The sequence below is a fragment of the Akebia trifoliata genome, chromosome 3 (genome assembly GCF_017979445.1).
Source record: "Akebia trifoliata isolate Shusen 1 chromosome 3, ASM1797944v1, whole genome shotgun sequence".
In the NCBI taxonomy this organism is placed as follows: Eukaryota; Viridiplantae; Streptophyta; class Magnoliopsida; order Ranunculales; family Lardizabalaceae; genus Akebia; species Akebia trifoliata.
This window is the reverse complement of record NC_141377.1, coordinates 3,997,499-4,022,779: the sequence shown is the minus strand read 5'-3', so window position 1 is coordinate 4,022,779 and position 25,281 is coordinate 3,997,499. Positions and strand designations below refer to the sequence as shown.

The following is a 25,281-nucleotide window of genomic DNA, read 5'->3' as shown; positions in this document are numbered from 1 at the left end:
TGAAGTTTCCCAATCTACATGACTACATCTTAATTGCTCAAGTTCATTTATATTGGACTTGGAAATTTTCAACAATCGAGCAGCATATCAAAGTATCAACCTTTCACGGAGCAATGTGATTTCATCAACATCATCAGTGAATCACTATCCCAAAGGTTCTTAGTTGAATGAATCTTGTTCTTCCATTCCAGTATGTCCAAAGCCAAACTATCACTATCTCAATCCACATTCTTTTGGGTCTCCCTCACTTTCTTTTAGAACCTTTAATTTGCACCTTCTAATTAATTGGGGATGTAATCAGCCTTCATTGAACGTACCCAAACAATCTCAATCGACATTCTCTTAGCTTATCATTGCCTTTTGGAGTGCATTTAATTCTAATTTTATCTTTCTTCCACTCATCAATCTCTGCTATGTTCAAAGAAATGTAATTTGAAATATTAAAAATAAACAGGAAAGATGAAGAAGAAGTTCCCTTGGAGGAATAAAAGAGAGAGAGAGAGAGAGAGAGAAGCAAAAGACGAAGAAGAAACAAAAAAGAAAATGAATGCATGTAAGACTATCAGATTCATGAAAAATCACAACCTAAGTGGGAAAAAAAAATCTATTGAGCATACCAAAAGCTGCAGATAACAAACAATGGAAAAGTATAATCATATAAGGGATGCAAATGAAAGCACTTACAAATCTCTCTAGTTCCTGTGTTCTTTTTTGAAGTTCAGCCCTTAAGCGATTATTCTCTTCCACCTACAAATATATGACACGAGATAACAATCAATAGCCCTCTTGAGCGAAACAATTGTATGGTAAAGTAACAGTCATTATAATATAATAATAACAAATGACTATGATAGTAAAAAAAAATGAAGCTTTTGATCATTGCCCACACTAGGACAGAAAAATCAACAGTTAAAAATGAACAATGCCCATGCCATAAGGCAGCTAGGGTGAACGAACTTAAGTGAACTATGAGTGTATGAATCAAAATTCCAATTCGAACCGCAACTTGGGTTGATGTTTTCTTCAAAAAATTAGAGAATCCAGATTGGATCGTCACGGGTTAAGGAAATAAAAAAAGAATGGGGAAAGAAAAAGAATCAATCATTTTTTGTTCTTAGCAAATTGACCTACACACGCTCGCGCGCACACACACACACACAATTCAAATTTGCACCATCATTATCATCATCAAACCCTAACCATAAAACACGCAAAATCTGGAATTGTGTTCATTTTTAAATTGAAGTTCAAATCTCTATAGAACTTTTTCAGAATTTCCATTCTACCAACTCATGGTCCTTCACCTAATCAAGCTCAACGATCAAAACACCTCATCATTTGCCTTGAAAAATGATCAATAACACTCATAAAACATAAAGGATATGGATAAGCTAAGATTCATACAAAGCTGAGAAATCAAACTAACATCTATTGAAGTTGCTCACCACACTACAGAATTCAATCCCCATTAATCACCAATGAACAAGAAATTAGTTTCAACAGACACGTTAATCGGAAAAATCACCATATACCCATTGTTAAAAATTTCCCAAAACAAAATCAAGCAAGATCAAAGAACTGATCTACCCAAGGTAAACCTGTCTTAGTATCAAAGTGTGAGTTTTAGGCCTAATGACCAAAATTTCACACAAAATTTGATTTTTTTTCAATATGAAAAGTGTAAGATCTATATAACAAATAGAAAAACCCAAAAGTTCGAATTTCAAAATCGATTCAAACTCAATATTCAAGACGAGAAGAATGTAGGCTTGACCGACGACAACATAAATGTCAACCTGGTGTTTGATTGTGCTCTCGGCAGCTTCAACTGCCTTCATGACCTGAAAGAGATTGCTATCCTTGGAAGAATCATTAACGCCTAATCCCGAGAACGTATCTACCAAATCTCCAGTTTCTCTCTCCATCGTAGAGTTCCAATGAGGTCGAGTCTCTCGAACGTAAGTTGATTCGTTTCTATAGTTTCCTTCGTAAGCTCCCATGGCGAGAATCAGAAGGAAATCTGTGTCACGAAATCAACTCCACCGACTCGATGAACTCGAATTCGTGGAAAATTGGAGATAAACAGGCGTGTTTCAGATAATTTTACAGATCGAGAAGAGATTCTAGGGTTCGAAAACAAAACCCTAGAAATCGAACTGTTGGAGAAGAAGAAGAACAAGAGCAAGGGCTGTAAATCGAGTCTGGTCGTTTGTTTCCCTCTGTAAGAGAGTTTTTCTTTGAGATGTCCAGCTGAGAAATAAGATGTATTTTTTATTGAGAGCTGCTATCAGCACCCTTAATTTACCTATTACACCCCAATTTCTTAAATTATTTATCACACCCCAATTAAAGATTAAGACACACCATTCAAATATGTGACTTTTCCCAAAATCTGCTATTGGGGTGTCAATAGCAATTCCCTCCGTAACTTAACGCCGTTAGTTATTCGAGGAAGGACAACGTCTTTATTACGCACCGAAGATCGAACAGTTGTTGTTCTCGTGATCAATACGTATCTCGAGGATCATCCAAAATTATCGTGACGATGCTCACATCTATCGTTTACTCTCAAAGGAAAAGCCGCCGAGTTTTCGAAATTTACAACTTTACCGTTGGAAGCATTTATTTAATTCGCAGGGATAGTTTTACGGTCTGTGATGAGTGGAAAAAAAATTTGAAGCGTTCAGTGTACATTAAATATTTGAAGAAACCCTCTTCATTGAGTTACACGTGGCATTTCAAGGAGTTATTTCAAATTTTGGTGATATGTAGGGCGTGAAATAAATTCAAAATGCCACGTGTCTTAAACAAGGAGGGTTTCTTCAAATTTTGAAGATGGCTGCCCGCTTCAAAGTCGGACTCGATGGATGGATTGATGGTACTCCACCAAAAGAAAAACAATTTGTCCACCACCCTATTTGCTGTTCTTTATTTGAAACCAATAATAAGATGACACGTATGCATAAAAAACAAAAATTCATTTATGATTTTTTGTATTCTATCTATATCTGTTTCAGACTGCCAGAGTACAAAAAGGCTGCGTTCGTATATTTTTTAGTCTAAGATTGGTGGATGATCCTCGGGATTTTGTTGAGATGTACATGCGAAAATCCCAAGGATCATGATCAATCTTTAGTTATTGATGGATCAAGTCATCATCTTTGAAATGCTTATTGGCAAACTCGTTGGCAGACTGTATTAATCATTCTATTATTGTTAAAATGAAGAGTTGTGATTTTCTGACGACACTTGCTCCCTCATGTGGCATGAATTAAAACCATAGATTTTCCCTCGAGATACACAATTGTACATCTCAATAAATATGTATTGTTGTGTATCCCAAGAAAACAGTCTATGGGTTTAACATAGTACATGCCACATTAGGAGGTGTAAGGGAGCGTGAGAAAATCATTATTCTTAAAACGGATGGTTTTATTTTTGTAATTTTCTAATTCTTCCAAATTCTTAGAAGTTGATTTGATAAAATTTCATCTTTCTCATTTAATCCCACAACGGGATTCACTCAAAGCTTAATTGCTTCTATTTCCAAAAGTACAATAAGGATTTGATCTTAGTAATATATATTGGATCAAGGTGTAGATCATATTCTTTGAGGACCTAATTATATCAGTGTTTCAAAAATCGAATCGAAAAGTATTTGTTTTCAAGTTTTTTTTTATAAACATACATAAATTTGGCCGAATTGAATCAAGATCCGACAAATTTTTTAGATATTTGATTTGATAGACAATTTTTAAAACATTAATGATTTTGATAACAATAGGAATCCAGTAGTAGGATCCCAATTCCACTTTTTATGTCTTCAAAATTATAGATGCTATTGGCCATCCATTTTTATAGATGCTTTCGTTGAGATACGAGTGAAAAAGCATCTTTGATTTGTTCCCAAAACCTACTCTCTCGTTCTTTAATTAGAAGAGGGGCAACGTGAAATTAGAGCTACATCACCAATCATCGATTCTATTACCTTTGTTGCTCTTAAAACATCTTCGAATCCCATCACAACAATTCAAAAGATGGCACACGTTCTTATCTGCATTGTGAGAATTTTCAACAAGGATGGTCATACTAAAGATCGACGCAACAAGTTCATTGGCTACCCCAAGCAATAGCCCACCGAGGTTCATGAGCCAACCCCGAAAATCACATTTAGATGCAACACTTCGTGTACTTCGTTAATTGTAAGGTACACACCCAATCAAGGCTAGTTATCGTTCAATGACACGTACTTCTTGTGAACTTCAATGACTCAAGTACCTCTTATCTGATGTTGGAGTACCTCGTGACAAGCCAACAACACTTTTTTGCGATAATAAAATTACTCTCTATATTGTCGTCAATCATGCCTATCGTGAGCGTAGAAAAAACACATTGAATTGGATTGTCATCTCATTTGTAGGAAAATCCCAAATGGTTGAATACTACATACAACTTATTTTCCATTTCTCACACACAAGTTGAGAATTCTTGACATTCACACTCCAATTTGGGGGGGGGTGTTAGGATTTTTAGTTTATTTTCTTTTGGGTAAATTACACTTTGACAACCCCCCCCCCCTATAATTTGGTGTAATTCCATTTTGACTTCTTAATATTTTGATAATGACACTTACATCCCTTTATGATTATCTAATGGGTTAACTTACCCCCTTTCGTCAAATTGCTGTAAGGATAAAAGATCATTTTGTCCTTTTTTAAATTATTCCTTTTTATTTTCAATGGATGCTCAAGGGGGGCATCTTAGTTTTTGTTTTAAAATTTATTTTTTTAATAAAAAATAATATAAGTGAAAGGGGAGGTAATTGGTATTATCAAAACATTAGGGGGGTTAAAATGTGATTTGCCCTTTTCTTTTTTGTTATATTTTCTTATCTTTAGTCACTCAATCTCCACAATCAAGGGATTGCTTTGTGTTGTATATTTTTGTGGATGGTTTAGAGGACAATAATTTTTGTCTTATATGACTTAGAAATTTTGAAATAGGCTGTTTTTTTTTTGGTAAAGATGATCTCCTCACACCATAATCAATTCATTCCGAAACTTCTAACCCCATCAAAAGGTTTTACAAAAAAATAAATAGTTCACGATTCTTCAACTTGTAAATTAGGGTTAGAAATGGGCTAATTTTTTGTGAGGACAATCTCCTCACCATAGAGATCATCCTCGTTAGAAATTAACTCATTTCAAACTTTTAACCCCATCAAAAGTGATTTACAAAAAATTGTTATCACAATTATTGTCCATGAACCATTCCCTTTTTCTTTAAGTCATTCTAAAATTAACATATTTCGAAAAAAGTCGTGAGAACATGCCCCTCCCCTGCCCTCCCCCTTTCTAAGACATGCCCCCATCACAAAAAGTAAATCATTTGCCTTGGGATACACAAGAAAAAGATTTATGATTATATCTATCCCGGGGCAAATGATCTAAGGTTCTGTGATGAGAACGTGTGTTAGAGGGGGCGGGTGAAAATCATTACACTTTTGAAAAAGACCTTTTTGTTGTTGTTGTTAAAAGCGGTGCTAAGTATAGTATTATTTAGGTTACAACTATAATTACATGTCGAACCAAATCAAAGACTGTCTTCTTTCTCCATTTTTGTTAAAAAAATTCAATTTCTACCATCCATGCTTTATATGAAGTTGTTTTATTCACAATTTCATAACTTTTGCCTTGGGGGTGATTTCGTCTTTGAATGGATTATAAAGGCATCGTAGTTTTGTTTTAGGATCATTGCCCATTGACATAGGCAATCTTTTTTATCACAAAAATTCTCTATTGTATTCTCTTTATTTCGATATACATTTTTATTTATTAGAGAATTGATATCTTATATAGACTTATTATATATTTCTCCGTCTCTGTAAATTTTAACCATTAGGACTGCAATTCGACAGGTTTGAGTCGGGATGTGGATGAACCTGCGCCCAATCCAAACTTGATAAGCATCAACTTGTGCCCATGCCCAACCTGGCCCCGAGCATTTTATGCTCAACCTGAACCCAATCCATGTTGTGTTGGTCAAGTCGATTCATTTACATTAATCCTAGATAATTTAGTAATGATAAGGGCTTATATAAAACTAAGTGGTATGTAAAACTTAAAATTTACCATTATTTGTCCAAAAAATGTGTTTCAAAATTTACATATGTAAAATTATAAACAAATTTTCATATTTATTTATTATTAATTATAATTTACAACAAAAAATTGTAAAAGAATTATTGTATTACATAAACAAAAGCAATAACAACAAAGTAATTGTTTATTTAATGAAAATAATCACATAGTTGATTTGATATATACATTAACAACAACATACATATTAAAATATGAATTGTGAATGCGAAAGAAATCAAAATATAAGAAATATTTTTGAATTAGAATCGTATTAAGTTTGAGTTTGTACAAATTATATTGCTCGATACATATGTCTGAACCCAACTTGATTTGAGTCGAGCATTTTCTTCTGTTGACTTGACCCAGGGTTGGACTCAGCCGAGTGAGTTCAAGTTTGACCCGCCCAAGTTGCAACTCTCTTAATAATGCCTGCCTCAGAAGCAAATTTGGGGACTTTGGAGAGGTCTGTGAAAAAATGTCTTCTGAATTCTCTTTAATCACACCTTAAAGTTTAACTCTTCACCATATACTATAGATTTGATCTCTTACTCTCCACCTTTTTCTCATGGGGACCGCTATTGATTGTACCTATTTTAAGTGAAAAATGGAAAAATGGTAATTTACAATTTTACCATTTTCTTTGTACTCATAGCAACCACCACAACCTACTATAAAAAAAATCCACTTATTCCTCTTCTTCTCTCTCTCTCTCTCTCTATTTCTCTCTCTCTCTCCATTAAATCATCAAGGGAGATGGAAAAATCACTATTAAAACTTATAAAAAATGATTTTGGATCGAAGAACTCAGAGATTTTGACAGATTTTATTCGATAGGCTCATACTGAACTTTTTTTAGCAAATTCGGTAGGTACCTATCAAATATTACCAAACAGGTTTAGTAGGTACCTATCGAATCTTTCAAAATAGATTCGGTAGGTAGGTACCTACCGAACATTGTGAAAATGAGAAGTATTCAGTAACCACTCGGGTGAGTGCAATGAGAACTAGACAAAAATAAGAAGAAGAAGAAGAAGAAGAAGAAGAATTAGGTGTGTGTAATGAGACATTTTATCTTTAAGGTGGGTATAGCAAGTAAGTAGGTACTGGGTACAATGAGTCATTTAGGTGTGTACAAGTAGAGCCACCCTTTTCTCACATATTCATATAGCAAAAATTCTCATAATATTTGTAGATATTATTGTATTGGAGACAAAGGGCCAAGAGTCATTGCTTCCATGGGTTGCCAAATCTTCATTCATTGCTAGATAACAAATGTTGCTATTTCATGTGTATGAAATTAGTTATTTTTTCAATGATTTAAGGGTTTAAAACTTTTGTTCATCATTTATTTATTTTCATTAATAATAAATAATAAATAATAATAAAACTTTTATTATTTTTGTTTCTCTTGGCTTTTAAGTGTGTTTTCTTTTTCATGAAATTCAATATTTTTTTAAAATTAAAATTCTATGGTGGAGATCCTCTTTCAGGGTCTTGTGCTTTGAAGAGATTTGTATTTCAAATTGAGCCATTTATTTGATTGGGAAGCCAATAGTGAAAGGAATTGTACCTTGCCCTGAAAAGGGAATTGGTAGATTTGGTTTGCTAATGGGCTTGGCTCAGCCCATCCCATAAAGGCTTGCATACTATGAACACAGTCCAGCCATTACTGGGTCGGGCTTGAGGTTCTCCATCAAATACACGGCTGAGATGAGAAGGAAAAACCCAAATTTCCTAGAGATTAGTATAGACCTTCTAGAAATTAATACAATCTTTTTCAGGAAGCCATTTGTCTTTCCTTGAGATTAGTACAAACCTTCCATAAATTAGTACAATCTTTTCTAGGGAGATATTTTTCTTGGAAATCCCTAGCATCTCAACTGTCCATTTTATGAAAACGAATGAACGGTTGAGATGAGAGGATACAGCTTAAAAATTCGCAAGTTAAAAAATCTCTAGGAAAAAATACTAATCTCTAGGAAAGTTTGTTTTCCTCCGTCTCATCCGTTTATTCCATGCATAGCCTCCAACATTTTAAATTGTGTAATGCTGGCTGACACCGGGGTTTACTAGGATTCTCACATTTATGAAGTGGAGGTGCGCACATAACCATAGATGCTTTTTTATTCGTATCTCAATGCATTGAAAACCCCCAAACCACCCTCCCTATTTTCCTTTTTAAATGACTGTATTTAATAGGAGAGAGGGCCATTATGTTTAAATTCGTGACATGGGGCCAAGGAATCTACTCTTTCTATGGTCTCAAGTTCAAATCCCACTACCCATAAAAAACTTTGGTGGCCACGCATCGCTTCACGTAGTGGGGTATAGTCTGAGTGTGGGGAGTAGGGACTAGTCTGGTGTACGCAAACTGGCCCGAATACCCTTCGTTATCACAAAAAAAAAAAAAAAAATTATGTTTAAATTCGTCCGAGTTAATTCGATATTAGAGCTTAATGAGATCAACTCACAAAATCATTTTTTAACCAAAATTTAGGATTCACGTTTAATTTATCTCACGAGACGTCTCAAACATATTGAAAAACTCGTTCGAAATGACTTGATATCGGCCTCGACGAAACGCAAAACAAGATGCAAAACCGGGTTTAAAAACCATGGAGAGGGAGGAGATTTTAGCAGTTAAATAATGTTAAAGGATTCAAATTTCTTAGTGACACGTGGTGCAATCTTATTGGTTTCTTGTCTTCCAATAACATCAGAATGTGCAGCAATAAAAGACAAATATTCTCAATCAGACCATCTTTGTTAAATGACCACTACCCCTCAACCACCCTCAACACATTTCTATATGATAAGATATGTCCGTATTTCAGCAAAGGCCAAGCTGTAATGAACTGGGTGTTATTTAATACTCAACGACCCTACTGCCCATGCGTGCCGTGTGGCACACTCTGTGGGCCCAATTTGTATGTCTATCAATCAAATCTATTCTATTCCGATAACTTTGAAGGCCGATCAAAGATTCTGGATTTCGATAATGATCCAATTTGATAATTTACCGGATCAGTTTGCATCAACCATTTCTCGATTCAATAGGATATGATTTAGAGTAATGATTTTCTGACACCCCCACTGGCACATGTCCCCCTACGCCCCATCATAAAATTGTAGATCATTCCTCGGAATACGTATAATTATAAATCTTTTTTTTGTGCATCATGAGGCAAATGATCTACGGCTCTGTGGTGGGAGCGTGTGTCAGAAGGGGACGTCATATTATCAGAACTCTATGATTTAATAAGGTGTTAGAAAATATATAAATGACGTAAATTTATATTATATGTGTTTATTTAAATATATAATATATTTTATAGACTTTTATCAACTTTAATTAGGTTAAATCGATTTAATAAAAGTTTGTTATATCCTATAACATATATTACATCGAATTAGATCTAGAACTTACAATGATAGATCTAATTGGATCCATATCTAATAGATTTCTTATTGGAACAGTGCCAATTTTAGTAGCAATCCGATCCATTGATGACCCTAGTCACGACGATGTCCTCCTCTCAATAATTAATGGATTTACTATGTGAGATCCATATATTTATGAGCATACTAGACTATTCAATATGGTACGAACTATACTAATAAAGTATATTCTTTTTATGAATCAATTATGCTATATGACTCTTGGGAGCAGATCCTTTGGAGTATTTTTTCATGTAGCGCGTATTAAATATGGTGAGTGCGTCAAATCATTAAAAGAAAAAAAAATCATTCTATCATTTAAATTTGGGATTTCAATGACCGTTCATTTTCAAATATTGATTTTGCCTAATTTAGCAAGCTAACAATTTTTACTAATTTGTATTTTAACACGTCCATTGTGTCGTGAGATTTACGGTGTAAATTGAGAATGAGAAGATGGAGATGGGAATATTTAGGATTAGTAGACACTAAACTAATGAAAAATCATGAGAGGTTGGCTCAATGGTAATTTTAGATCATTAAGCGATTAATAACCGTAATGAGCATTAATTTCTCAGGGACCACTCGTAAGGACACCCCATTACTTACCTGGCGCGAGTTATGTGCGAGTGTTGCACATGTCCTGGAATTGGTCCTTGGACAAAATCGTGGTTTATGGACTGGGCAAGACCCATATATGGACTCGATCCCCTGTTTACAAGGATAATTGGGGATAATAATAAAAATGACAAAATGATGGGTATTTTGATCATTTAAGATTATTAAATAATATCGTGGTATACAATAGGGTTTAAACACAGGTTGGATACGGATTAGATATGAGTGTGTTCATATCCATATCTGGATTTTTTATCTGGATTTGAATTCGACTTAGATCATACTAACTAAGATCATATCCAAACCATTTTACTTTTATTAAAATCATATTCGAATTCAATATTGATTTAGGTTGGATAATATCAAATTGTTTAAGATTATTTTAAATAAAATCATTAAAATATGATTAAATGATAACTTGAACTCAAGACATTTCCATTTTGAAAAAAAAATATAAAAAAAACTTAACTATTACACCCAACCATTATTAATCAATGAAAGATGACTTAAAAAAAATATATAAAAATACGTTTTGCAAAGTAATGTATCATTTGGATCTTGACGAGAATATAGGGATGAAATCATATTCGACTCATGTCAAAGGACATCAACCTATATCCGAATCATATTTTTATTTGGATATATTTAAAAAAAATCAAAGCCATTAAATTCGGATTCAGATCATTTAGATTTTAGATAAAATCCATATTATTTTATGTGGGGGAATTTATAAGTGACTTGAAAAAGTAAGGTATAAGGAAAGTTTTATCAACTTTAGGTTAAAAATATAAATAGTATTTGAATTTGGGGCCTATCCAAATAAAGGACTAGTAAAATATTTCACCTTTCTTATCTAAAAGAAAAAGAACATGTTGTTAGATAATGGTGAAAACCGTATACGGAACGACTATACGGTTGTCCGACACGCCCACAAATAATTCATGTTGGTGTGGGCCCCCACCTGCCGCTCCTTCCAACCGTCTATCATCCCAACGTTCTTTGTTTTGGTTTAAGCCCCAAAGTTCTACAAATGCCTATTCTCTCTTAAAATAACGAAAGTGCCCCTTGGTTTAGCTAACACCAAGACTAATGGTTTGTTTAATTATTTGACAAAAACAATCCTTAAGAAAATAGTATTTGACTCAAATTGAAGGACTAACGAGTTATATATTTGGGGTCTTGTGGAAGAGTGAAATCATTGGTACTGGAAACGATGACACGTGTATGACGAATCAAAGGTTTGCTTGAAGAATGGTATATCCGAATGTTCATCTTTGACATACGGGTTTAACAATGCTCAGATTAATGCTCGACCAAGGATATACGATAGGAAGACGGATCAATACAATTTCATAAAAGGGAGTAGGTCTAATCCTTGATTTTTCGAGATTTAAGCATTAGATTAGGAAATGATTCTTACCCAGAAGATATCCGATGAATCAAATCTCTAAATTAAAGGAGATAGGGAAGATAACTTGTACAAGATCATTTTCCTACAAATAGGACTGGGGGAGCAAACACAAAGGTATGAACTTTTCTTGAAGAAAAATCCACATACTTTATTAAGAGATTTCAGAGATCTAACTTAGACATAGAGGCTCTCTGGGGGGATTTCCAAAGAGGATGAGATTAGTTGTCTAACATTCACATATCTCGAGGAATATCATATTTCTGCATCTACAGATTAATTTGATTGCATGAAAATTTGAAATCCATGAAAAATGATGATGTAAAATTAAAAATATAGTATTTGATTTCATCAAGGAAATAAAGTGAAAAAGGGAAGAAGAAGGGATGAGAGAGAGATAGAGGGAGAGAGAGAGATAGAGGGAGGAGGAGGAAGGTGGCGAAGGGGAACGACGGAGGAGCAGTGTGGCAGAGGATGCATGGTGTGTGCCATAAGAATGACATCCAATGAATAAGAGAAATATTATATCTAGATGTAATTTGACATAGACAAACTTGTTAATTGAGAATCCACATGGGAAAATATCATTATCTACATATTATCAAAATTGTAGATCCCACAGAAAGTTAAACCTATAAATCCTTTACCAAAATTTTCAAATAAAAGACGTCCAAGCCAAATCAAGTCAATGAACCCTTAGTTTAAATAACATAAACTATGGCCATGATTTACTCAAACTAAATAGATGGTAAGAAACACACATACAGGGAGAGAAGAAGAAGAAGAAGAGATAGACAAATGAGTGGATTCTAACCGCATCAATTTGTGGTATCCAAAAACACGATCTGATGACGCTTGTTTTTATAGGACAAAATTCTAAGAACTTTGTTTTTTTTATTTTTTTATTTTCCGAAAAGAAAGTTAATTTTCATCGTTGTATTTTAGTTTAAATTTGAGAGTTTAGTAACCTTCCATTTTCAACACGTTCAATCAAGTTCAAAAATGATTTTTGTTTGATTATTTTTTCTTTCTCTTAAATCCGAGTTTTTCCAGGATATCTAACAAATTGTGGTGTTGGATTCGCTAATTTGATAATCCATGTGGTCCCAACAACTCTTAGTAAGATTTGAAATCTTACTAATTTAATCATGCTAGTATAATTTACGAAGTAAGGTTTGATCATCACCAACCTTGAGAAGGTAAGGGAGTCTTGTTTCTTGATCAACAGGGTATATGAACTTAAGTTCGACTAATGGGTTCGGGTGAGCTAGGGCCTATACCAAGGTATGTGGATCCTTCCCTCGGGCATGTGCAACACCCGCACATCACACACATCAGGCAAGTGAGGGTATGCCCTCGTGCGTGACTTGGAGGAGCCACTGCTCATATTAGGTATCGAACACATAACCTACAGACTCTCACCGCGTATTGGATTCAAAATTGACATTCAGCTGACCCCTAGGGATTTATGGAGTATGGGAATTTTTGTACTAAAATTGCAACATATAGGTCTCGCCGGTAAATCTCTCTTCTGTCAAGCTATGGTGATATCCAATTCTTTACATGAGTTAGTAGTGTCAAGTGTTACACCAGATCATTACCCTTAAAACACCGACAAGCCAAGTTTTAAGTCACAAGGGTATTTTAGTCATGCAAAAGTAGAGAAGAGAAGAGTGAATTTAGAACAAGAATGGCATTTTAGAAGATTTAAAGGATATGAGGGTTAAGGATAGATAAATAGGTACCAGCCTTTATTACAAGAAAACCCGATTGTATCCTCATACGTGAATCATCCCACGTTAGGGAGGAGAAAGGGAACCGCCATTTCTTCAACAAACACTTTCACTGCACCTGAAAAAACTCCAACAACAACTGAACAGTCTCTCTCTCTCTCTCTCAAAAGTTCTAAAATCTCTCTCGTAGATGTCTCAGACCTTGATTTCACGAACAAAGCTTCCGATCCTTCTCTTCTACTTAGATTACATCGTTTCAGTTTCGAAAATCTTGTTTTTTCGAACTAATTTTGGTTGAATCTCACTGATAGATGTCTCAGAACTTGATTTCATGAACCTTTCTTCTACTTCGATAACATTGTTTCAGTTTCGAAAATCTTGTTTTTCGAGCTAATTTTTGGTTGAATCTCACTGATGGATGTCTTAGAGCTCGATTTCATGAACAAAGCTTCCGATTCTTCTCCTTAACTTCGATAACATTGGTTCAATTTCGAAAATCTTGTTTTTGGGAGATAGTATTGGTTGAATCTCAATTGATTGATGTCTAAGAGCTAGATTTCATGAACATTGCTTGCGATCCTTCTCTTCAACGTCGATTACATCGTCTCAGCTTCGAAAATCTTGTTTTTCGAGCTCATTTTGGTTGAATCTCACTTACAGATGTCTCGGAGCTTGATTTCACGAACCTAGCTTCCGATCCTTCTCTTCTACTTCATTACCATTGTTTCAGTTTCGAAAGTATTGTTTTTGGAGCTAATTTTGGTTGAATCTCACTGATAGATTTCTTAGAGCTTGATTTCATGAACCTAGCTTCCGATCCTTCTATTTTACTTCGATGACATTGTTTCAGTTTCGAAAATCTAGTTTTTGGTTGAATGGTGGAGTATCGTTAATTCTGATTTAGTTTCTTCGGACTTTTTTTTATTTCGAGCTGGTCATTTTGAGATTGAAGGGTTGGAATTACTATCTATTCTGGTTTTTCATAGAAAAGATGACGTTTGGAGGAAAATGAGTGATTTTAGCTCGAATATTGACAGTGAGTTAAGGAAAAATTGAATTTGATCCAGGTTTTTGAAGAAAACTACGTTTTTTCCCTTCAATTTTGTGTTAAAATCACTTTATTGTTCAGATCTTTGAGTGGATGAATCATTTATATCTTTATGTGGACGAGACCAGTGTATAAGGAAGAGGAGTTCATGAATTTCGAAATGTAGTTGATATTAAAGATTCGGACTTTCAAGTTACAATCTTAATCCTTTCTGTATCAGCTATTTCAATCCCTTTTCATTTTTTCTCTTCAAGAGATTAGATTTGATTCTGTCTAGTTTAGCTGGATTTGAAGAAACAAACAAAATTCAGGCCTTTTGGTATCCACATTTGTTTGAGTTTTTTTTATTTTTATTTTTATTATTATTTTTTTCAAGTGTGGATTTGATGGTTTTAGATTGGATCCATGAAGAATTTGAATTGGTTTAAGCAAATTCCCACTAATGATAGATCTAGAAGGAGGCTCTCCCTTGGAGAATATAAGCGAGCTGTTTCTTGGTCGAAGTACTTGGTGTCATCTGGTGGAGAGATAAAAGGAGAAGGAGAGGAAGAATGGGGTGCCGATATGTCTCAGTTATTCATAGGGAGTAAGTTTGCCTCGGGGCGCCACAGTAGGATTTATAGGGGAATTTACAAGCAGAGGGATGTGGCGATCAAGCTAATAAGCCAGCCCGAGGAGGATGCACACTTGGCTGCTTTGTTGGAGAAACAATTTACATTGGAGGTCGCTTTGCTCTTTCGTCTTCGACATCCTAATATAGTCACTGTAAGCTCTATTCCGAATTCTACACCCATTATATCGTTTATAAATGCTTCAGTTCAGAATTATAAACTTCTGTTTGAAATTGGAATGAAACAGAGTGTAATGGATATGGATCTCTAAATCTTTACTTTTTCTATACTATATTTAAATGTGCTCTTTGGTTCAACTTCCATTGACTTTATTCTTAAAGATACACTATACTATATGTGATGCTATATAGATGGCATTACTATTACACAAAACCTCATTCATGCTTTGTCGAATCTGTTTATCAGTAGCTCCCCGTTGGTTAGCAAGCTCATTAAGGGCATGATAGGAACATGTCTGCTAGGCCCCAAGAGTTGCTATTCGCTCATAAGAGTTCTTGCATGAGCGACCAGCGTCCAGAGACCGACACCTGACGACCTGCATTGTGTATCTCCCACTGATAACCAACATGGGAATTCTGTTCGATTACTACTGCCAACTCTAAGGAGGTCAAAACTGGACTCTCCATTCCACACATGCTCTAATATTACTTTCGATGATGCCATTCTGCGCCTTGTACTTTAGTGGGAGGAGGCGAGGAACTGTTGGTTTCCTTGTCATCGGATTTTCAAAGATGTCATCATGGCTTTTTGGTCTATGATAAGATGGTTCTGGCTGGAGTTCGGAAATTAACACTGTCATATACACACATCTTGGTCATATAAACTTGAGTTATTTTTGTACGACAGATGGTTGATATGCACCCTAGCCTTGTGTGAGATTGTGGATTCAGTTCCCCTAGGGAGGTTTCCCATGTGGTAGTAGTGCCATGTGTCAAGGGTGGGAAAGTAATGAGGTAAAATGTCTTTTGAGTGTGGGGGTGTGGGGTTTGGATGGGGATATCAAAGATCCTACTGGAATTTGATTGACAAGGGTAACAAACCTGATTCTGGGTAGATAAGTAGTGTCATGTTGTATCTGTACAGGTACAATTTCCAGATTGGTACTCTTTATCTTTCAAAAAAAGAAACATCTGTACAAATATTTCTAGTTGGTAGTAGTTAGCAAATGAAGTTGGGTTCAAGGGGGTTTGAAACTAGGACATGGGAACAACACACATCTTACCACTTAGCTAAGTTGGCACTTCGGGCTTGAGATTTCAAATTCAAAAGGCACCTCAATGATTGGGAAATCCCATTGGTAGAGAATCTCGTTAGCCAACTTTCATTGGTTTCTCTCTCCCCATCAGATGAGGAGCTAATTTTGTGGGAAGGCACTCATGACAAGGTTTTTTTTGTTATTAGTCACTTCCATTCAGAATTTCCAGTGTGCATTATTTGGAATTGAATAATTCCACTGAAAGTTGCATTCTTCTAATGGACAACATTCTTAAACAAAACAACCTTGTCAATGTCACGGCTTGTGCTATTACATTTGTTAACTTTTGTAGTGTGTGTAAGGTCTCTAGTGAATCCGTGGACCATGTCCTTATCACTTTTTTCTTATGAGGTATGTTCCCATTTTCCATTCTTATTCCAATATTCATATTGCTTCCTAAGATCTATGTTATCCATGTTCAAAATGTTGGCAATCCAAATCATTTTTGGGGAAACAATGGATATTATGGCATCTAACCCCCTTTTGCTATATGTTGGAGTCTTTGGAAGGAGATAAATAATCTGGTTTTTGAAGGGAAGGAGCTATCTTGGAAGTGATCACATCCATTATTGGCTTATTATTTTTTGAAGCAAATTATTCAAGGAATTCAAGGGTTACTTTTTTGAAGACTTATTGTATGGTAATGTTGATAGCTAAGGACCTCATTTTGTCGATTGATCACCTCAACAAACAAATCCTTTTGCTTTAGTAAGCATTTCATTATACCTTTCAATATATATATATAGGGAAGCATTCGGAGGCCCAAAAGAGAACCAAACATTTTTCAAAATAGGGGTCACCAAAAATCAGCTCATTCCGAAACTTCTAACCCTAGTTTACAAGTTGAAGAATTGTGGACCGTCCGATTTTTGTAAACCACTTTTGATGGGGTTAGAAGTTTCGGAATGGGCTGATTTTTGGTGAGAATGGTCTCCTTATCATAAAGATCATCCTCACAAAAAATCAGCTCATTCCGAAACTTCTAACCCATACATTGAAAAACTGTTTGGCTCTCTTTAGGGCCTCCGAATGCCACCCATATATATATATATGGGTCAGGTTCAAAGGACAACCATTTCTACACACATATAGACAACGTGTTTTGTCTTATATGGGCAAAAATGTTTGGAATGGACTGATTTTTTGTGAGGATGATCTCTGTGATGAGGGGATCATCCTGGCAAAAAATCATCTCATTCCAAAATTTGTAACCCCATCAAAATTGATTTACAAAAATTGGACGGTCTATAATTTTTCAACAAAAATTGGACGGTCTAGAAGTTTCATAATGAGCTGATTTTTGGCAAGGATGATCTCCTCATCACAGAGATCATCCTCACAAAAAATCAGTCCATTCCAAACATTTTTGCCCATATAAGACAAAACACGTTGTCTATATGTGTGTAGAAATGGTTGTCCTTTGAACCTGACCCTATATATATATATATATATATATATATATATATATATATATATATATATTGCTCCTACCAGTCTGGCTGGTCAACCGGTCCAGTGTCCTACACCTCATTTGCCACGTAAAAATTAAAATGCATGATCAATTTGTGAAAGGAAGATATCTTTACTATTATAATGATAGAAGGATGAGTATTGTTTATGTAAATCTACTTTAGTTAATTTTAGATTTAGAATACAAAAATGCCCTTGCATTACGGTAAATGATACATCTTGTTATAAAGCTAGACTTTTTTGTTGAATTTTCTAAATAGATACCAAATTATCATTTTCTTTTAAATTATAAAATGCCCTTGCATTATATTAAATGACACCACACATTATAAAGCTATACTATCAATTTGAAATTTCTAAAAAATACCTTAAATTAATTTTAAAGATAATTATATGCCTACATAAATGCTAATTTCTGTAACTTGTGCAAATGCAAATGCCACCTACTAGTTCAAGATAAAAAGATAAACTACATTTCCACATTGTAGTGGTGGATATCTTTTGTTTTTTACTTGCTTGTTCATGCAGTTCCAAGTAATTAATATTGCCGCATCACTTCATTTCAAATTTTCTCAAGTTAAAATTGATGCTTTGCTTATCATGTCTATCGATCACAATATCTCTTATGTGTGATACTTACTTTTGGTCCTATATTACTCTCTTTTTGATGAAGAGAGATTTTGATTTTTACTAGTGGTGCTGATTTCCTTGATAGTTACTAGACCAAGCTTCAGGCTCTTCAGACCATGCATCAATTTCTTCAGCTGACACTTTGTCCGTGTTGTATTTGTTTAAAAAACCGTATGTTGTTCCTCACAGTAAAACCTTTGTTCTAGCATTCCATCAAAGAATTAGCCTGCAATAACAGGAGTCCCTTGCTTTTGTTGATTTTTTTTCCTTCTTTCATTTCTATTTTTCCAACCATCTTCAAGATGCCCGTTCTTCATTAGCCTCCATACAGAGCAAACATTTGAATAGTTCTTGTTCATACATTATTTGACACTCTTGTAAATCTTACCTCCACATTGTCCAACAATTTCATTGACTTATACATCACTACTCACAAATCCAATTGAAATTTCTCAAAATGGGTGCTTGTGAGAGTAACAAGCTGTCCATCCGGAGTCCCAATTTTTTTTAATCTATGGCATCCATCCTGCATTGCTATTTTAGTGTAAGAATATACAATTGTTTGGAGAACAATAGAAAGGATTGTGGTCTCTCAAGAAGTTGGATGTCTAGAAGCTCCTTGTATGTGATATTATCCTTGGATCCTATGGACAAATTTGATCCACTTCAGGGGTATCTTCCTCCAAAACTAATTTATTTATTTATTTATTTTCTTCCAAAAATATGAATTAGATTCACTAATATATGGAGTTTATGACTCCAATGATTTAGAAAGTAGACTCCTAAATTAACACAACTTCCTAAATTAGAAAGAATCCTAAAATAATCAAATACCTAATTAACAACCAGTCTCCTAAAACTACTATATAACGTATACGTATCCTAAATACTAAAATAAAAATAGAATTATGCACCCTAACATCCACCCCTTCCTTCAAAATTACTTGTCCTCAAGTCGGAAAAATTTCAATAGCAACTTCGTCCTTAAACGTGTCCGCATCAACTTTCGAAAGGAGTAGTTGAGGTTTCTTGCAATGATATCCCGGTTTGAATAGTCTGTTGCAATTGAAACAATCACCTTTCAATCGTCACTCCGCTTGCTCTGCTGGGGAAAGTCGATGAATATGAGAAAGTCCAGGAGGTGCTTTACGCTCAAGAGGTGTTGGTTGGCACAAAGAAAATTCTTGGGTTACCTTAATCGTTTCTTTTTGACAAATGGCAAAGTCGAATGCTTCAATTAGTGAGGTAGGGCTAAGTAGTTGTACTCCAACACATATGTCTTCATGTAACCTTCGAGACAAAACAATAAAAATGATTATGGTAAATCGGTAATCGGAAAGCTTTTCAAATAGGTCCAAAAATTCATTAGCCGTTTCAGTTTGTTTGAGTTTAGATAACACCTCATTCGGATCTTTGAATTCCTGAGAGCCAAAGCGAAAGCATAAGGCCGGAGTAAATTGGGGCATGACATTAACCCAATCGAATGAGCCATCCAACGATACCATGCTATAGCATCTCCAGTTAGGTGAACCGAAGTCAAGGGAACCATTTGTTCATCAGGCCAGCCGTTCAACCGTTAATATTGTTTAGCCCGAAAAGTCCAGCCTCCAGGATTATCTTCTTCAAACCTCAAAAAATCAATACGAAGTGGACGACCTTGAATTATTGCCTCTTTGTTGATTTCCCCCTGTTTGATGCCTAACATCAAGAGCAAGTGGTGCTTCCTAGATTTGTGGCCGATCAACAACCAAACGTTCTAGGGTTGTTCGGATCGCTCGCATCTCTTCTCTCAACTCGTGAATATCGGTGTTCTAATACCAAATGATAGGATCCTTGGATCCTATGGACAAATTTGATCCACTTCAAGGGGGATCTTCCTCCAAAACTAATTTATTTATTTATTTGCTTCTGAAAATACAAATTAGATTCACAAATATGTAAAGTTTATGACTCCAACGATTTGGAAAATAGACTCCTAAATTAATAAAATAGAAAGAATCCTAAAATAATTAATTAGCTAATTAACAACTAGACTCCTAAAACTACTTGATAACCTATATGTATCCTAAACTAATGTCAGAAATGGGAGGGAAAATAAAGTTATAGATGGGAAATGGATGATACTCTGCAGCTCAGAGACAATATATTAGCTGATATATCGAATCAAATTCTGAATTCCTTAGATTTGTTCATTTGTTCCAAACTTTTGCTACTTCATCTATTTTAAACATCCTTCACCGCGCATGTATGTAGGATATGGCTCATCAACAAACTCAATTTTGTGAGACTTACTATTGATCCATAAGATCATTTTTTCAGTTTTCATGTGGTGACAAGTCTCATTCCATGGCTCAAATACTTGTTGAAATACTTAGCGTCAATAAACTCATGGTAACTAGTATGGAACTGAGTAATGGATGGTTAGTATTGGTAAGTAGAATGTCTTGCAATTGAGATGCATGTGGTAGTAATATTCTCAGTGTGTATTTGATAACCAATAATATTTTATATACTTCATTTATGTCATTATCCATTGTTACTAACTGAGTATATCTTCAATCATTGCCAAAAGTGTTATTTATAATTCACAACTGGCACAAGTACTATAAATCATTATCCACCAATTGCTAGAGCCTAGAAGCATGCACTTATTTTTATCGAGTCATTTTCATTTCAAAATTTGAGTTTTGTGCATTGTTGTGAGATGTCTAGTATTCTTTATGTGTTTTGTTTTCTTCTTTATGTTTTGCTCTTGTTATGCTTCCGCACAACATGCATCTTATAGAATTGAGCTCTATGTAGCGTCTTTATGTTTGAATGAAATTCATCTGTTACACTCCACGCAGTTTGTAGCGGCATGCAAGAAACCTCCAGTATTCTGCATAATCACTGAGTATTTGTCAGGGGGCTCTCTGAGAAAATACCTCCATCAGCAGGAGCCCCATTCGGTCCCATTAGACCTTGTTTTGAAATTAGCCCTTGATATTGCACATGGGATGCATTATCTTCATTCTCAAGGAATACTTCATAGGGATCTTAAATCAGAAAATTTACTGCTTGGAGAAGATATGTGTGTGAAGGTTGCAGACTTTGGGATCTCATGTTTGGAATCTCAGTGTGGCAGTGGAAAGGGATTTACTGGGACTTACCGATGGATGGCACCAGAGATGATCAATGATAAGCATCATACAAGGAAAGTTGATGTATACAGTTTTGGGATAGTTCTTTGGGAGCTTTTAACTGCGTTGACACCATTCCACGACATGACTCCAGAGCAGGCTGCTTTTGCTGTTTCACAGAAGGTATAAGGTTAATTTGGCACATGTTTTATGGTTATTTTCTAATTCTATGGTCCACAATTCTAAACCACTTTTGATGGGGTTAGAAGTTTCAGAAAATCAGCCCATTTCGAAACTTCTAACCCATATAGGACAAAGGTGTTGACTCCCTAACGTTGTCTGCCAAACGGGACCTATATATATATATATATATACACACACACACACGCATAAAGGATTGGGATCCTATGGCTTATAAAGAATGACTCATGAGAAAAGACATGATCCCAACCGTTTCGATTGTTATTAATATGACAATAAACTTTCTCTTTTTGTAGAAGCAAGTAAACGATATCCAAGGGAAATTGAATTAAAATAAAATTTAAAAACACTTACAGTGATGTATACGAAAAAACAGAAAAGCAAATTGAATGAGACTGAGACTAGAGTTTGACTCTATGTCCTTCAGACAATATTTGCCCCGCACCAGTGCTCACGGTCTTTGGCGATTGTCTCCCAAGATATAATGATCTCCTTCTTGTGATATTAGCACTTCAAACCACAAGAACAACGAAACAACTATAATTTGCATTCTTTCTCTATGAAACTAGTATGAAGAATGATCAAGAAAAATTCTGTAAAGAATGCAATAATGGATGGATTACAAATAGAAGAAACATGACAATTAAACAGTTAAACAACTATTCATGGAGGGACATGGCTGTTAGAAAGGTACATAACTCTTTGAAAAAGTATTACAATATTTACCATTTAATACACCTCTTTGAAGAGTTTCATAACTCTTGGAAAATGTACATTTAATACACCTCTTTGAAGAGATACATAACTCTTGGAAAAAGTATTGCAACTCTTAACAATTTTTTGTCCACATGACTGTTATGAATAGATTTTGTAACTACCCATGTGACTGTTGGTATGAACCCAGATTTTGAGACAAATCCAAACTCTAATTTATCATTCATTATTCCAACAATGCAATATCCAACAATTGAGATTTATGCATATCTCCATAACACACATCTCGGAGATACTTATCTAGAGGATAAATCTCAATTGTTGGACTTTGTATTCAAACAGTTGGGATCATCTGTTTTTTCCATGAGTCACCAGATCTTGACCATATATATATGAAATTTCTCGATCACCTCTCCTTTGTTGAGGTCCCCTCCATTTCTACCAGCTTCTACACCTTTTTTTAAAGAAAATTTCCTTTAATACCTAACATTTAAACCCACTTCACTCCTCTTGTTATAAGGATACTTCTAATTTATTCAATATCATTTTAAAAGAAACTTAATAATGTAAATAATATGAAACTTTAACTCTCCACTAGGAGATAAAATGAAGAAAGTTACTTTAATCTAATAAAAAGAAAAGCAAGCTTGTTGGGGTATGTACAATGAAGACCAATGATGGCATCACTGAAACAGAGCACTTTGGTGCAAGTTGAATGCTTTGAAATGTTAGAGTAAGGCAGAAAATGACATTATAGTAAGAAAAGGTATAAAGGAACAATCCTTGACAAAAGATATTGCTCTAGGTGTGAGTTGAAGGCCAAAAAGGAATCATCCCTCCGGCGCAATACTGGGGATAAGGTGTCAATGATGATTATGAATATAAAACTTTAATGAGGCATTTACTGACTTTCTTTTTGTTTTCTTCATAGTTGGGTGTATCTGCACACCTGTGTCTCGCTTGGGCATGCATGAGTTGTAATTATTTAACTGCCCAAGTCACCATTTCTGTCCCACTATCAGTGCATCCTTCACTTTGTCCACTCAAGTTACATCACTTTTTTGATGCTCATATATGGTTTCAAAGAGTCTGACATTTAGGAAGTCTTTCGATTAGACACAATCCACACTTATCTTGTTAAGCCTAAAGTAGAGAGAAAAACCATTGTCCATCATCATGAAAACTTATGAAAATATACATATAGAATTTGTTCTTGAACTTAATTCTGTGAGTAAATAATCTAAGAAAAAATAAATAATTCAGTTTAAATATTTTAGACCCAATCTAATTGGATTATGTGACCTAATTCAAGCAAATGAAACAGGTTGGATATTGATTCTTGATTCAAATACCACACATTGTTATGGCTATGCTGATCACTTCAGGAATATAGGAAATGGGGGAAAAAGTTTACATTTTTTTACAAGTCGTGATAAAATGACTCCCCCACATGGCATACTCAATCGATTCCCCTGACGTGCCATGTACTAGAACCGTAGATCTGTACTCCTCGAGATACATAACTGCAATATTTATGGGGATGTGCAGTTGTGTATCCCGAGGATTACAGATCTATGATTCTAGCACATGTCACGTCAGGGGAGTCAATTGAGTATGCCACATGGGGGAGTCATTTAATCATTACTCTTTTTTTTTTTTTAATTATCTATCTCCACAATAATTTACATGATGAGGAAAAAAAAGTACTGTTCTTGTGTCTAATATTAGATGGGTTAATGCAGAATGCAAGACCGCCTTTGCCCACCGCTTGTCCAATGGCGTTCAGCCATCTCATCCGTCTTTGCTGGTCAACTAACCCAAATAAACGACCAAATTTTGAGGAGATTGTTTCGATTCTTGAAAGTTATTCTGAGGCTTTTGAACAAGATCCAACATTCTTCTCATCCTACAAACCTTCCCAACATCAGAGTTTTCCGCAGTGCATCACAAAGTGTCTCTCTACCCGTAAGTTTACTTGTTTAAGAATCTAGAATTCTTTTATGGGTTTATGAACTACCAAAATGTATTGTAGTTTTTATGTTCTTGTGGGTGCCATATATTGACTTAAATATTTTCTCAAGAATTGTTTACGGCATGGTTTTGGTTAATGGATTTAAATAGGGAACGAAAATGTTCCGTCCATTGGCATGTCAATATAATAAATTTATGTTTTTTTATCGTTGTATGGAGCTGATTAGTGGGCTTAAATTGTTTTTAAATACATATGAGTTTTAATTTATAAAGATATGTGATAGTTGATCTTGTTTTTGTTACTTACTAGTGTACTTTAAATTTGATCTAAAAAGAAAATATGTGATTTTCTGAAGCCCCCTTTGACACACACCCCCATACACCCCTGACGTGGTATGGGTTAGAAGCATTGATTTTTTCCCCTTGGCATACACAACTGCATATGCCCATAAATATGTGCAGTTGTGCATCCCAAGGAAAAGAATCTATGGTTCTAGCACATGCCAAATCAGGGATGTGTGTCAGAGGGGGCGACAGAAAATCATTATTCTAAAAATGAACAACATGGACTAAGACAATTTTTGGTTTAATATAACATAAGCAAATTAAAACAACTTTTCACTGGTGAAATTTGATTGGTGAAACAATACGGGTGGCTCCATCTCTTTAATTAGTGAAAAAATGATTTGTTTGAAGGTGATGAGAAATACATGATCAAATAGATGAGTTCGGAAGATATTATATAGATCAGTGCAAATCATTGAAGCCAAGTACAAGGTAATGGTTTTCCACTCGAAAAGAAGGTTCACTCTGTGTAGAAGGTAGTCATAACTGTGTTTCTTGAGGATTTTTTTGTTGGTGGTGGTGGTGGTGGTGTTTACATAGGAATTGGGTTTGTAATTGT

General features: G+C 34.9%; 2 protein-coding genes across 6 annotated transcripts in view; one reads left to right on the top strand and one right to left on the bottom strand.

Moving 5' to 3' along the window:
• Positions 1-2,247, bottom strand: part of LOC147405610 (uncharacterized) — a 43,469-nt gene extending 41,222 nt beyond the window's left edge. For all 4 annotated transcript variants that reach the window (XM_086433411.1, XM_086433410.1, XM_086433414.1 and 1 more), the window contains exons 1-2: positions 1,797-2,247; positions 685-747 (exon numbers count right to left, since the gene is read on the bottom strand). In XM_086433411.1, coding sequence (XP_086289537.1) covers positions 685-747; positions 1,797-2,000 — 267 coding nt within the window. In that variant the 5' untranslated portion in view covers positions 2,001-2,247. The remainder of the gene's footprint in view (positions 1-684; positions 748-1,796) is intronic.
• An 11,143-nt stretch (positions 2,248-13,390) lies between these two features.
• On the top strand, positions 13,391-24,649 carry LOC147405609 (serine/threonine/tyrosine-protein kinase HT1-like). Of its 2 annotated transcripts, none has more exons than XM_086433409.1 (3): positions 13,391-15,150; positions 21,489-21,674; positions 24,149-24,649. In XM_086433409.1, exons 1-3 carry the CDS (start codon positions 14,791-14,793, stop codon positions 24,395-24,397), a joined length of 795 nt encoding a protein of 264 aa, XP_086289535.1. In that variant the 5' UTR covers positions 13,391-14,790; the 3' UTR covers positions 24,398-24,649. The 2 variants fall into 2 exon arrangements, with proteins under 2 accessions (XP_086289535.1, XP_086289534.1); XM_086433408.1 differs by having other exon boundaries at positions 13,392-15,150; positions 21,219-21,674.
• The last annotated feature ends 632 nt before the right edge of the window (positions 24,650-25,281 follow it).